This window comes from Bufo bufo, chromosome 4 (assembly GCF_905171765.1).
Source record: "Bufo bufo chromosome 4, aBufBuf1.1, whole genome shotgun sequence".
Lineage (NCBI taxonomy): Eukaryota > Metazoa > Chordata > Amphibia > Anura > Bufonidae > Bufo > Bufo bufo.
In genome coordinates this window covers 13,322,012-13,335,858 of record NC_053392.1, presented here as the reverse complement: position 1 = coordinate 13,335,858, position 13,847 = coordinate 13,322,012, and the positions used below count along the sequence as shown (strand labels likewise).

Genomic DNA, 13,847 nt, shown 5'->3' with positions numbered 1-13,847 from the left:
AACTAGAGGAGACGGCAATCCGTTAAGGACAAAACAAGATATATCCTCCACATGAGTGTCACCTACAGCTAGCCGGATATTGTGAACAATGCCCTTCAGAGATCTCTGTGAGAGTGGAGCAGAGTCAATAGCAAAAACAGGTATATCTTTATCTAATGTGCAAACCTGAAAACCATGCATGGCTACAAATTGAGTGTCAATAAGATTGACGGCCGCTCCACTATCGACAAAAATCTCACAAGAAATGACTTTGCTCTCTAGCGCCACCCTGGCAGACAGGAGAAAACGGGAACTGCAGGTCAGAGGAAAAGCATCAAATCCTACATCAACTTTGCCCAAAGTAGCAGATGAAGCAGAACTTGATGATTTAACTTTTGAGATTTTTCTCTTATTATCGCTCTTAGTACAGTTCAAGAATCTCCTAGACGGACAAACATTTGCCAAATGACCTATGCCCCCACAACAAAAACACACCATACTCTGAGGACTAAATCCTCTTTTATCAGGGGCAAGTCGAGCTAGCTGCATGGGCTCCTCCTCAGAGGGGAGCGAGACAGGATGAGGCCCCTGCACACTGAATGAGTCCGCACCACTGCCCCTAGACTGACAATGGCTGGACAGAGAGGTCTCGTTTCTTTCTCTTAGACGCCTGTCAAGGCGTACCGCCAATGACATGGCAGACTCTAAGGACGTTGGTCTCTCATGGAAAGCAAACGCATCTTTTAATCTCTCCGTGAGACCATGACAGAACTGACCATGACAACCCGAATCAGCTGCCCATCTCCGAAATTCAGAACAATAAAGCTCCGCAGACCGTTTGTTCTGGCATAAAACACGTAGGTTAGATTCGGCCAGAGCAACACGATCCGGGTCATCATAAATCTGCCCCAGGGCCACAAAAAATCCCTCCACGGATCGAAGGGAGGGATCCCCTGATGGCAGCGAAAAAGCCCAAGTCTGAGCATTACCCCTGAGCAGGGAAATGACAATCCTCACCCTCTGCTCCTGATTACCAGAAGAGTGAGGACACAAGCAAAAATGGAGTTTGCATGCCTCTCTGAAACGAACAAAATTCTCACTGCCCCCGGAGAACGTCTCCGGAAGTGAGACCTTTGGCTCGCAACATACTCCATGAGCCGGAGCAGGGCCCAATGCTTGAAGCTGGGTCATAGATTGACGGAGATCCGCTACTTCCAAAGAAAGACCCTGCATGCGGTCAAACAGGTCAGAAAGCGGATCCATGTCAAAAAAGGACGGTTTTGGTGGATTATAATGTCACGGCTGTATGTGAGCAACAATAGTAATACACAGTACAGAGCTACTGACTGGACCCAGAACTAGGGAGGATAAAGGGTGACCCCTGTCCGACCCTCAACGCTCTCCCTATTCTGCTAAAGCACATGCCCGGATCCCAATGGCGGAACGAGGCATGCCCACGTGCCTAAGACTAATGACCACTGTAACCCCTACAATAGTGGAAGGGGCACGGCCACCAGTGCCCTACTCAGTATATGGAGGGAACCGTGGCCACCTCAGATCCAGTCAGAAAATAAACAGGAACACAACAATGTCTGCAGACTTAGCTGAACCTGTTGCAGCCGCAGAGAAGACGGATCCAAGGACAGGCTGGCAATATCCGGAGTGCTAGCTGCAGCAGAACACAGGTCTAGTGAACTGATAGCTACAAGTGAAGAAACTAAAGCAAGAGCTACAACTGAAGTGAGAACTATAATCCACATCCTATCATAGGAGGAGGGGTGATATAAAGAGAGGGAAATCAAACACATGAAGAACAGCTGTGATGAAAGAAACCAAAAGTAAACAGAGTAGTGAGAACTCCTCCCAGCTCTAGTAGTGACATCATCACAGGGGTGGGGAAACAGAGCTGTGAGAACGTCCCAAAGCTCTGGTAGTGACAATACCGTAAAAGGACTGAACTGAAGACATACGGACTCCCTTCCATTCAGAACGCATTAGGACAAAACTGATCAGTTCTTTTCCGGTATTGAGCCCCTAGGACGGAACTCAGTGCCGGAAAACTTTGACACAAGTGTGAAAGTACCCTAAGGGTCCATTCACACGTCCACAATTCTGTTCCGCATTTCTATGGGCCACTATGAGCTGCCCGGCCGGAATTGCGGATCCGCACTTCCGGGTCCGCAATTCCGTTCCCGAAAAAAATAGAACATGTCCTATTCTTGTCCGCAATTTCCAGTAGCAAAACAAGGGTTAACAGCCAAATAAAACGCAATATATATTACCCTGATTTCTGAGGTTTACAGAAACACCCCACACGTGGTTGTAAACTGCTGTACGGGCACACGGCAGGGCGCAGTAGGAAAGGAACGCCATATGGTTTTTGGAAAACAGATTTAACTGAACTGGTTTTTAGATGCCATGTCTCATTTGAAGCCCCCCTGATGCACCCTTACAGTAGAAACTCAAAAAAGGGACCACATTTTGGAAACTACAGGAAAAGGTGCCAGTTTTATTTGTACTATTTTGGGGTACATATGATTTTTAATTGCTCTATATTACATTATTTTTTGCACCGTTTTTTTTTTTTTTTTTAACAACATTCATCTGAAAGGTTAGATCATGCACAATTTTTATAGAGCAGGTTGTTACGGACGCAATGATATCAAATATGTCTACTTTCTATGATGTTTGTTTCAGTTTTACATAAAAAAGCATTTTTGAAAACAAAAATTAGGTTTTTGTATCTCCATTTTCTGAACGCCTTTTTTTTTTTTTTTTCTGACGATTGTCTTGTGCAGGGGCTCGTTTTTTGCAGGAAGAGTTGACGTTTTTATTGGTACCATTTTTGGGTACATATGATTTTTTGATCATTCATTATTACACTTTATGGGGCAAGGTGACCAGAAAATTGGTTGTTTTGGCGCAGTTTTTATTTATTTATTTTTACAGCGTTTACCTTAGGTCATGTGACTTTTTTATAGAGCAGATCGTTACGGACGTGGCGATACCTAATATGTATACATTTTTCATGTATTTAACTTTAGCACAATAATAGTTTTGAAGCAAAAAATGATATTTAAGTGTCTCCATGTTCTGAGAGCTATAGTTATTTTTATTTTTTTTTGGGCGATTATCTTAGGTGGAGGCTCATTTTTTGCAGGATTAGGTGACGATTTTATTGATACCATTTTGTGGGACATACGCCTTTCTGATCGCTTGGTGTTGCACCTTTTTGTGATGTAAGGTGACAAAAATGGCTTTTTTTTTTACACCGTTTTTTTATATTTTTTTATGGTGTTTATCGGACAGGGTGGATCATGTGATATATTTATAGAGCCGGTCAATACAGACGTGGCGATACCTAATATGTGTGTTTCTTTCTGTTTTTTATTATAAAATAAAGAGAAAGGGGTATTTTTTTTTCTTTATTAATTTTATTACTTTATAAAATTTATTAAAAACACTTATTTTTTACTTTTCTTTCTTTACTTTATTTCTGATGTTCACTTTTGGGGGTCTGATCCCCTCTGCAATGCTTTACAATACATCTGTATTGTAATCCATTGCCTGTTAGTGTATGACACAGAGTCATACACTAACAGGTTGCCTAGGAGACGGGCCTGAGGCTAGACAGGTTGCCTAGGAGACGGACCTGAGGCTAGACAGGTTGCCTAGGAGACGGGCCTGAGCCTGGACAGGTTGCCTAGGAGACGGGCCTAAGCCTGGACAGGTTGCCTAGGAGACGGGCCTGAGGCTGGACAGGTTACCTAGGAGACGGGCCTGAGGCTGGACAGGTTGCCTAGGAGACGGACCTGAGGCTAGACAGGTTGCCTAGGAGACGGGCCTGAGGCTAGACAGGTTACCTAGGAGACGGGCCTGAGGCTAGACAGGTTACCTAGGAGACGGGCCTGAGGCTAGACAGGTTGCCTAGGAGACAGGCCTGAGGCTAGACAGGTTGCCTAGGAGACGGGACTGAGGCTGGACAGGTTACCTAGGAGACGGGCCTGAGGCTGGATCTCCTCGGCTCCTGTAGAAGGCAGGTCCCGATGCCGTGCAAGGCATTGGGCAGCCTCTACACGGCATCGGGCTGCCTTGTCACGCATCGGGTCCCCGCCACAGCAGCGCGTGGACTCGATGCGCTCCCTCACCCGACACAAACCCCTTCTATGTGTTCAGCTCTCGCGTTCAGCGATGCCAGTGGATACAGCAGGGGCTTGGCTACCAGGGACTGCCGGGCCCCTGCAGTGATCGGACGAGCACTGCTCCGGTGCCCGCCCGATCACCATAACGTACTATTACATCAAATTGCGGGAACGCAGTGGCTTCCATGACGTAATAGTATGTCATGTGTCGGGAAGGGGTTAAGAGCAGGATATCCACATATGTGTAAGGCTACTCTCACACTTGCGGTTGCAGGGTCCGGCAGCCTATTCCAGTGGGGGAACAGCCTGCCAGATCCGTGCTTACGCTAACCCACCACACCGCCGGAGGTCCGGTCTGGCCCCTTCACTATAATGGGGGAGGGCCGGTGGTCTGGCCGCAGCACGGCAAACATGCCGAGATGTGGCCGGACAAAAACTACAGCGGACTAACGGCGGCACGGTGGGATAGTGTTAGCACGTATGCGGCAGCCTGTTCCCCCGCCAGAACATCCTGCCGGACCCTGCTACTGCAAGTGTGAGAGCAGCCTAAATCCTGCCACATGTATGTCTGTGCATGCTGCTGTGAGTGTCCGCCATCATACTTCATCTGTAATATTCCTGTTATCACTGTAAGGGCTCATGAACACGACCGCTGGACGTTTTCCAGTCCGCAAATTGCTGGTCCGCAAAACATGGATACCGGGTGTGCACATTCCACATTATGCGGAACAGAACGGCCGTCGTCTAACAGAACCGCCCTATCCTTGTCTGTAATGCCGACAATAATAGGACATGTTCTATCATTTTGCATAACGGCCATGCGGACTACAGACACGGAAAGCACATGAAGTCATTTCCGTTTTTTTGCGGCCCCATTAAAGTGAATGGTTTCGCATATAGGCCACAAAAACAGGAACGGTACGAACACGGAAAAAAAATAAGTAAGTGTGCAGGAGCCCTAAGGTGGGCCCCCAGAATCAGTTACACTAGTGGGCCCTAAGTACCCCAGACACTGAGTATAGCCTTTAACACATTATTTATCCTACACATTCTGAAAACAGAAATAAAGAGTAATAAATAAAATCTCATAGTCTGCACAACCGTCCCTCAACAAGCCTCATACAGCTCCGACTCCTCCTGTGGAAACATCTCACATTCTACCAAACTCCAGAACTGCCCCCTCACAGTAGTCTGGTCACATGGGTGTGACATCATCTCAGTTTCTTCACCAGAACCTTTCCTTCCCATTGCTAAACAACGCCCCCTCCTGCACTGATCACATGACGGTGACATCATCACAGGTCCTTCTCTACAACTTCTCTCCACTGCTGAGCTCCCCCCCCTGCACTGATCACATGATGGTGATGTCATCCCAGGTCCTTCAGCTCTTGCAGTGCAGCAGATACAGAGCAGGTCCTGGTCGGTAGTCACTGCTGTGGTGTCTGGAGCCTCTTCTTCTCTCTGGTATCAGCCATTTCTCCAGAATCCCCCTTTATCCCCGGTGCTGGGGGCTCTGAGAAGCGGGGTCTCTCCAGGAGCAGTAAGTGCGGTTCTGGATCTCACTAATGCTCTTGTCCCCTGGATGATTTCCTCTCCTCTCCTCATAAAGGCGCCTGCAGTACTAGAAGCCTCCAGCTCCTCCAGTTCTCTCCTCTTCTCCTGAATGACCACCAAGGATGGACAGGAAGGAGATCAGCAGAAGAATATTAGACTTCACCTTGGAGATCATCTCCCTGCTGAGCGGAGAGGTAAACTTTTCTAGATTTCTCTCCTCTTTATTGTATTCTGTAACAAGTCAGACATCGGGAAGGAGAATCCATCATAGGAAGTGATAGGAAGAGTCCAGGGTCCTGGAGAACGGCCTCCAGACCTTCCAAGTGATGGAGAACCTGAAGATCAGCCACCTGTATGGTCAGTGATGGATCATGGAGACCAATAGTCATGTTGTAGGAGCCATGAGAAGGTAAGTAGGCACATTGTACCCAGGAGGAGAGGAAGCAGAGGAGGAGATGGCCGGAGTGTGGCCTGGAGGGAGGATTTCTACCACTAGTCTGACATCTAGAGGATACTGGACTATAACAAGGAAGCCTCCACTACATCTAGAGGGAAGAAAGTTTCTCCACCAACATAGAGGAGTCTTTACTGTAAGAGCAGTGAGACTATGGAGCTTTCTGCCAGAGGAAGGAGTCATGGGGGGTTCTCTAGAAGAGTCCAGAAGGAACCTGGGGGTCTGGAGGGTAATAATATTCCGGCTTCTAGTGACTAGATTACTGGAGATGGGGCCATGATCCAGGGATGGTATCTGAGTGTAGATCTGGAGTCAGGAAGGAATTTCTTTCCCTAAGTGTCTCTCTCCATCCACAGGATTACACCATAGTGAAGAAGACATCGGGGGGGACTCCCATCATCCATGAGTCAGGAGGGTGGAGCAGGACCCCCATCACAGAGCCTCCTCCCCTGATACATGAGCAGAAGATCCTAGAACTCACCCACAAGATGATAGAGCTGCTGACTGGAGAGGTGACACTGCTGGGAATGCTGGGAAATTCTCCAGTAACAGCACTGGAGGGGTCTGGGTGATGACGGTGTCATTGTGTTGTCAGGTTCCTGTAAGGTGTCAGGATGTGGCGGTCTATTTCTCCATGGAGGAGTGGGAGTATGTAGAAGGACACAAGGATCGGTACAAGGAGGCCATGATGGAGGCTCCCTGGCCTCTGACATCACCAGGTAAGAAGAGACGAGGTGAGAAGAGGCCGTGTTAGAGCCTCAGTCCGGTCATGTGCAGTGTGTACACGTGTGTAATGACATGTAATGTAGGAGCTCCACATGTTATTCTCCGGTCACATCACGTTAGAGCCTACATTTCCCATATACATCACACTTCTCCATAGGCTCCATCCTCCTGACAGATATAGTGTCCTCTTGGCCTCCATCGGCCGGTACAGTAGATGACACTATTCTATACAGAGGGTCCTGCTGGAGAACCTGCACCGTGCCGTATACATGGGGCTTATGGGTGACGTCTGCCCCTGTGTGACTATATAGAATGATAGGACTGTACAGGGGAGACGTCACCTCCTTCTATCAGAGATCTACGTTAGGAAACCCTCCTGATATCTACCTCTGATGGAAGGCTCAGACGTGGTGTGAACACCTCCTTATTCCATAGTCACTTTCCAGTAGTTCTCCTCCCTTCATGTCTGGGATCCTCTAGTCACTCCACAAGCAGAGAAGACACAAGGTGCTGTGTGTGACCGGAGAAGAAGGTGGGATCACCGGGCTCTTCTCTCTCCTCCTCCAGTCTGTGGTCCTGTCAGAGCGGACATGTGTCTTCTAGCAGTAGATGTACGGCCGGAGTGTTCTAGCTGCGGAGGCTCCACAATATGTCATGGGCTCCGATTTCTCTTACTCTAAGTATCTGCTCCAGGACACATAGGAGTGGGGTGTCATGGGGGGTGCAGATGAATCGGGCAGCCTGAGGGGGTGACAGACGTCCCTGATCAGCGGCCGATGCCTGAGCTCCACACACACGTCCCTCGCTTTACTGTACTGCTGCATTAGGGTGTGTTCACACATGGCAGGTTTGTTGTAGAGGTTTCCGCTCCTGAAATCCGTCCCATATATGTGAATGTGGATGTACCTGCAGCAGGGGATGGATACGGCGGTGGAGGCCATCAGACCGGCCGGGGTTATTCCTCTCTCTTATCAGCAGCGGAGCACAGTCTGCTCTGGTTATAAATGATCCGACCTCTCCTGTAAGAAGCCGGAGAATGGGAGTCATCTGTGGATAACGGGGATTTAACCCATTAATGACCAATGAGGTACATGAATGTCACTGGATGGAATGTGAGGAGCGGGGTCAGGAGTTGTGATACAGAGATGACACCAATTCACTGAAGGCCAGATTAGTAAACAAAAATCGTGCGTCTCGGCACTAAGGAGAATCACGGAAGAGAAGAGGCGCTAAAACGTATACTTTTATTAGTTGCTAATAAAAAGTAAGTGAGGGGATGCGAGATCTAAAACCCACAAACAACATACATGAGATATTAGCCGAGTAGATGTGTATGTTAGAGGCAGTGGTGCCTCTCAAATAAAACTACAATAGGCTATAGGGTGTGTCAATTTCCCCTACTTAAATCAGCGCGTTGAGCGGCCGCTTCACGGTAGTCATAGTGTCGGAGACGCAGAAGCTGCTACGGTTTATTACCGGGAAACCCTACTGGAAAATACTTATTTGAGCTAAAAAGTCTCCTCAGTCCTGCACTTGCTTTTATAGATAAGGCTGAATTTCAGGCCTACCCAAACATCCTCAATTGGCTTGCTTCTGTAGCTTGCCTAAGGTGCATAAAGGGTTGAATCCCCTTAAAGGCAGGCCGATTGTCTCGGGTACGAATAGCCTGACGAATCAGATTAGTAATTATGTAGAGGTCATTCTCAAACCCTTTGTTCTGTTATTGCCCTCTCATGTTAGGGATTCAATGGAAATTTTTAATAAATTCGATGGCCTCCAGGTTGATGGCAATACCCTACTGGCCGGTCTCGACGTTGAGGCCGTCTACAGTTCCATCCCTCATGAGGGGGGCATCAATGCAGTACGCTACTACCTGCAAGAACGTGGGATAGAATTTTGGCCGCATAATGAATTTGTGATCAGCCTTGTCAAATTCATACCTTATCACAATGTTTTCCTCTTCAACCGTCGCTCAGGGGTGTGGCCATGGGAAGCCCATGTGCTCTATCTTATGACAACTTATACCTGGGCTGGTGGGAAAGAGAGGTGGTTTTCGGAGATGAACTTGTGAGGTGGTCCTCTCCTGTCTCGATGTGGTTAAGGTTCATCGATGATGTCCTGATTATTTTGGACAGGATGCGAGATGGAATTCAGCGAATTTGTCAAGGCCTTAAACATTAATAAATATGGTCTCTATTTTACATCTGAGATTACTTTCTTGGATCTCCAGATTTCCAAGACAGCAGAGGGACAGATACACACTAGCTTACATCGTAAGAAAACTGCAACCAATAGCCTCTTTCATTGGGAGAGCTGTCATCCCCTTCCCTTGAAAAAAGGAATACCTAGGGGACAATATCTCCGGGTTCGTCGCACCTGCTCCTCCATGTCATAGAGACTTAGGTAACCGATTCCTGAGACGTGACTATCCTCACAGGGTTCTGGCTTCGGCTTACCAACACTCGTTAGCATGCACACGGGAGTCTCTTCTTAACCCCAGAAGTAGACAACAAAGCGATAAACAGACCCGCCTAAAAGCAACGTTTGATGCCGCGAATGGCTCAATCACTAACATATTGCGCAGGCATCGGGATATCTTAAAGATGGATCCTGATATTGCAAACTGCGTGAGTGACTTCCCATCCATCACTTATCGCAGAGGACACAACTTGAAGGACTGATTGGTCCACAGTTTCTTTCAGACATGGCATCCCAGCACTTGGTTTGCTAGCTCCACTGTGGGTACTTTTCGTTGTAGTGGATGCGTAGCATGCCACTCCATAAAACTGGGATCTTCATTCACCAGTACCACCACTTCCAAGTGTTACCAAATCAAATGCTTTGTGAATTGTAGATCCTCAGGTTTGGGCTACCTGCATCTGTTCAGTCTGATAGCTCCTTGCTCAACTTAATCTGCTCGCCCTGTACATGTTATTAACATCTATTAACTGTACGCGCGCTGTCAGCTGGTTATAGCGCTGCGCTTCCCTTTTTCTGTGACCATCGCGAATTCTTGCATTCATCGCGCATTTCTTGAATGTACTTATTAAAAGAGGTTCTTCTCCTCCCTGTCCGTCACTGTCCCCTGCATAGATTTTGTCTCTGGTTTTGGGGTTAGGCTGCCGAATCCGGTCCCTACCTTACCGTTTTTCAAAACGAGGGGTGGGCGGCTTATCCTGTAACGTCATGGTGATGCCGGTGAATCTTCCGCCTCGTGCTTCCCTACCCCTCTTTGGGGGTGTGTCAATTTCCCCTACTTGAATCGGCGCGTTGAGCGGCCGCCTCACGGCTGTCATAGTGCCGGAGACCAGTGTGGCCGCGTTGTTGTGCCTAGCATCTCTATCTGTAATCGATTGCTGCTCCTGATGATTCTCTGATGAAACGCGTTGAGCACTAGATAGACCCTACATGAGGGAGAGTTAGTCAGTTTGCGATGATAGGGTAGCAATTGGGCTTGAGGTTTAGGGGTCTTTGGTTTTGGCTGTTATGCCTATTAACCCCTTTAGAATTCAATACAGTGGTCTCCTCTTGAGTAGCTGATTGTGTATATCAGCCAGAGGCATTATTTACCACCCCATAGACCCTTGGCACTATCGTTCCCTTGTTATATGCCAACCGATGGCGACGGACAATAACCATTACAATTTGGCATATACCGCACTGCTGTGAGGCTTGTTTGTGGCACAAATTGCCGTTTTCAGAGCTCTAGCCTGAGTGATTGTATTTTTTTTTTTAGAGGCACCACTGCCTCTAACATACATGTCTACTCGGCTAATATCTCATGTATGTTGTTTGTGGGTTTTAGATCTCACATCCTCTCACTTACTTTTTAATAGCAGCTAATAAAAGTAGAAGTTTTAGCGCCTCTTCTCTTCCGTGATACAGAGATGACACCCAACAAAAGATGTTGTGGTCAATAACATCCACTGCAGCTGGGCAGACATGGGGGCTTCCTTTGTCCACTGATCACCCCCTTCCCTACAACACAATTTTCGGGCGCTGGTCGGTGGTAATGGCATCCTGAGACATAATGAAGGCCCGCCATCTTGGTTCTTCTGTTATAACCTGCCTCTGGAGTCAGTATGATTGCAGGTCCAGCTCATAGAAGACTAAAGGAAAATAAAGCTTTTCAAAATATTAATAAAAGAAAATGTAAAAAATGAAAATAAATATTTTCCTATTTATCTTAAATAAATCAACGTAGTCTGTACGGTCGTGTTCAAAAATGTCAGAGATATTAAAATACCACCTTGTTAATCATGTGCAGTGAATACCGTAAGAAATCCTGGTTCCCCCCAAAATTTTGGAATAAAGTATGACCAACAAACTCCTATGTGCCCAAAATGGTGTCAATCAAACTGACAGCTCACCCCACAGAAAATGAGCCCTCGTCCAGCTCCATCGACGTAAACCAGTTATGGAAGTTAGAAAATGACGATATCCATTTTTACAGGATAAATATGTGACCACTGAGACCCCTCTGATCATGAGAACGAGGGTCCCGTGTCCTCCTTGTGGATGTAACAGACGTTCTCACAGATATCTCCAGCATTTCCACTGACCGTGACTGGAGACGCAGACATCTACAGCCACTGCTCCATCCATGTGAGGACCCAGGTGGGAGGTCCCAGCGGTGGGATTTCTATGTGGGGTGACTGGATTATCTTGGGGTTTGGTAGAAAGGTGGTGAGGAGCAGAACATTGTTATGTAGGTCCTGATCACTAAACCTAGAAGTGAAGGAGCCGAGAGAAGACTCTGATCTATAGACAGATCTACAGGAGGCCGTGTATTCAGTCACTGTGTGCTTGTGTCTCCACAGATGGATCCAGGAGGAGAAATCCCCCCGAGAGATGTCCCCGTCCTCTGTATTCCCAGGACTGTCCAGAGGAGAAGCTCCCAGAGAACCATCAGGTAGATGGAGCTGATGTCTCACCAGAATCTGACCAGAAAGTGATTGGACCAAAGATCATTTTACATTTTTCTTGTTTAGGATGAAAATCTGATGGATATTAAGGTTGAGGTTAAAGAAGAAGAGGAGATGGATTTATGGGGCGATCATCAGTGTAAGGAGGGGGGGCTGTCATGGGTCACCTGGATACTACTTCTATCATCTCATGTAATAATCTCTCCTGTCCCTGTGTGTTTCATACAGATGGACTCATAGAAAGAAATCCCCCCAAGAGATGTCCCCGTCCTCTGTATTCCCAGGACTGTCCAGAGGAGAAGCTCCCAGAGAACCATCAGGTAGATGGAGCTGAAGTCTCACCAGAATCTGACCAGAAAGGGATTGAACCAAAGATCATTTTACATTTTTTTTTCTTTAGGATGAAAATCTGATGGATATTAAGGTTGAGGTTAAAGATGAAGAAGAAGAGGAGACAGATTTATGGGGCGATCATCAGTGTAAGGAGGGGGGGCTGTCATGGGTCACCTGGATACTACTTCTATCATCTCATCATCACATGTAATAATCTCTCCTGTACCTGTGTGTTTCCTACAGATGGACTCATAGAAAGAAATCCCCCCGAGAGATGTCCCCGTCCTCTGTATTCCCAGGACTGTCCAGAGGAGAAGCTCCCAGAGAACCATCAGGTAGATGGAGCTGAGCCCTATACACATCTATATAGGGGGGTCCTGCAGTCATAGAGGGGTCATAGATTGTGGGGGTCTCTTATGGGGATCTGTTAGATTTTCCACCTGTCTGCTGTATTGTCCTGAATTGTTACAGATGACAAATCAGGGGGAAGATGTGACTGATATTAAAGTGGAGGATGAAGAAGAGAGGATGATGGGCGATCCCCCGTGTAATAGTGAGGTGGAGGAGGACATTCCAGTCCATGTGACCACAGGTATGGAGTAATGAATGGAGGAAGGGAATTGGGAGGTTTCTTCAGGTGAGGCTCCACCTTAGAGCTCCAGTAACCCCTTGGGCCTCTTTCACACAAGCGATACGAATTGTGTCAGGATCTGTTAAGGGGAAAACTGATGGTTTTACAGGCAGGATCAGTCCGTTTTCTCTCGGATTGCATTCAGTGCGTGCGTTTTTTCCGTCCGGATTGCAGGCTTTTTTCACAAGCGTGAATTAAAACTGAGGACTAACAATCTGCTGATGCCTTCAGTTTTTCACTCAAGCACCATTCACTTCTTTGGAGCCAGAGCTGTGGGGAGAACGCACAATACAGAACATGCTGCGAGTGCAAACATGATGCATGAAAAACAATGCTCGTGCACAGAACCATGAAATGAGTGGTCAGGATTCAGTCCGGATGCTACGCGTTCGTTACACACATCGCATCTGGATGTAAAACTCACTCGTGTAAAGTGCCCTTAACCCCTTCGCTACCAGCACCACACATGTACGGCGCTGGAGCGATGTGTAAACATGGCGCACGCTCGCACGTGCAGCGGGCACCATCGCCGGCAGTTCTCTGCTGTTTCAAATAGTAGAGACCTGTGGCTAATTACCGTGTTCGTTAATAATGCTGATCACGGTAATTAAATGCTTTAGATGCCGTGACCAAGTGAGGTCACGGCATCTAAATGCGCAAAAACCCGGAAGCTCGCGCTTCTGGGCTTGGTACCGATGCCCCGTGTGGCCAAAGTGGGCATCGGCAGTTGCGCTGAATACTTTCAGCCTCGCTGACGAGGCTGAAAGTATTCATGCTGCAATTCTTATTTTGGAGATCAGATGGTAAGCCAGGATAAGAAATGAGCAAATTAGGGTTTAAATGTCAATTTAAAAATCCCTGATGGAACAAAATAAAAAAACATAATTTATAGGCTCAAATAAGAGCTTCAAAATGATCACATTTTTTAAAAAAAATATTAAAGTTTAAATCACCCCCCCTTTCCGTATAATTAAAAAACCGCGACCGAAAACGCCCATACTATTAAAATATTAAAAAATCTTTCCAATTCGGCGAATAGCATAACGAAAAAAGGGTCAAAATGGCCAATTTGCCATTTTTTCATTGCTTCTCTTATCCAAAAT

General features: G+C 47.1%; 1 protein-coding gene across 1 annotated transcript in view; it reads left to right on the top strand.

Moving 5' to 3' along the window:
- Nucleotides 1-13,847, top strand: part of LOC120997662 (zinc finger protein 282-like) — a 394,601-nt gene that overhangs the window by 96,325 nt on the left and 284,429 nt on the right. The window contains exons 6-7 of the mRNA XM_040427858.1: nt 11,847-11,919; nt 12,009-12,100. Coding sequence (XP_040283792.1) covers nt 11,847-11,919; nt 12,009-12,100 — 165 coding nt within the window. The remainder of the gene's footprint in view (nt 1-11,846; nt 11,920-12,008; nt 12,101-13,847) is intronic.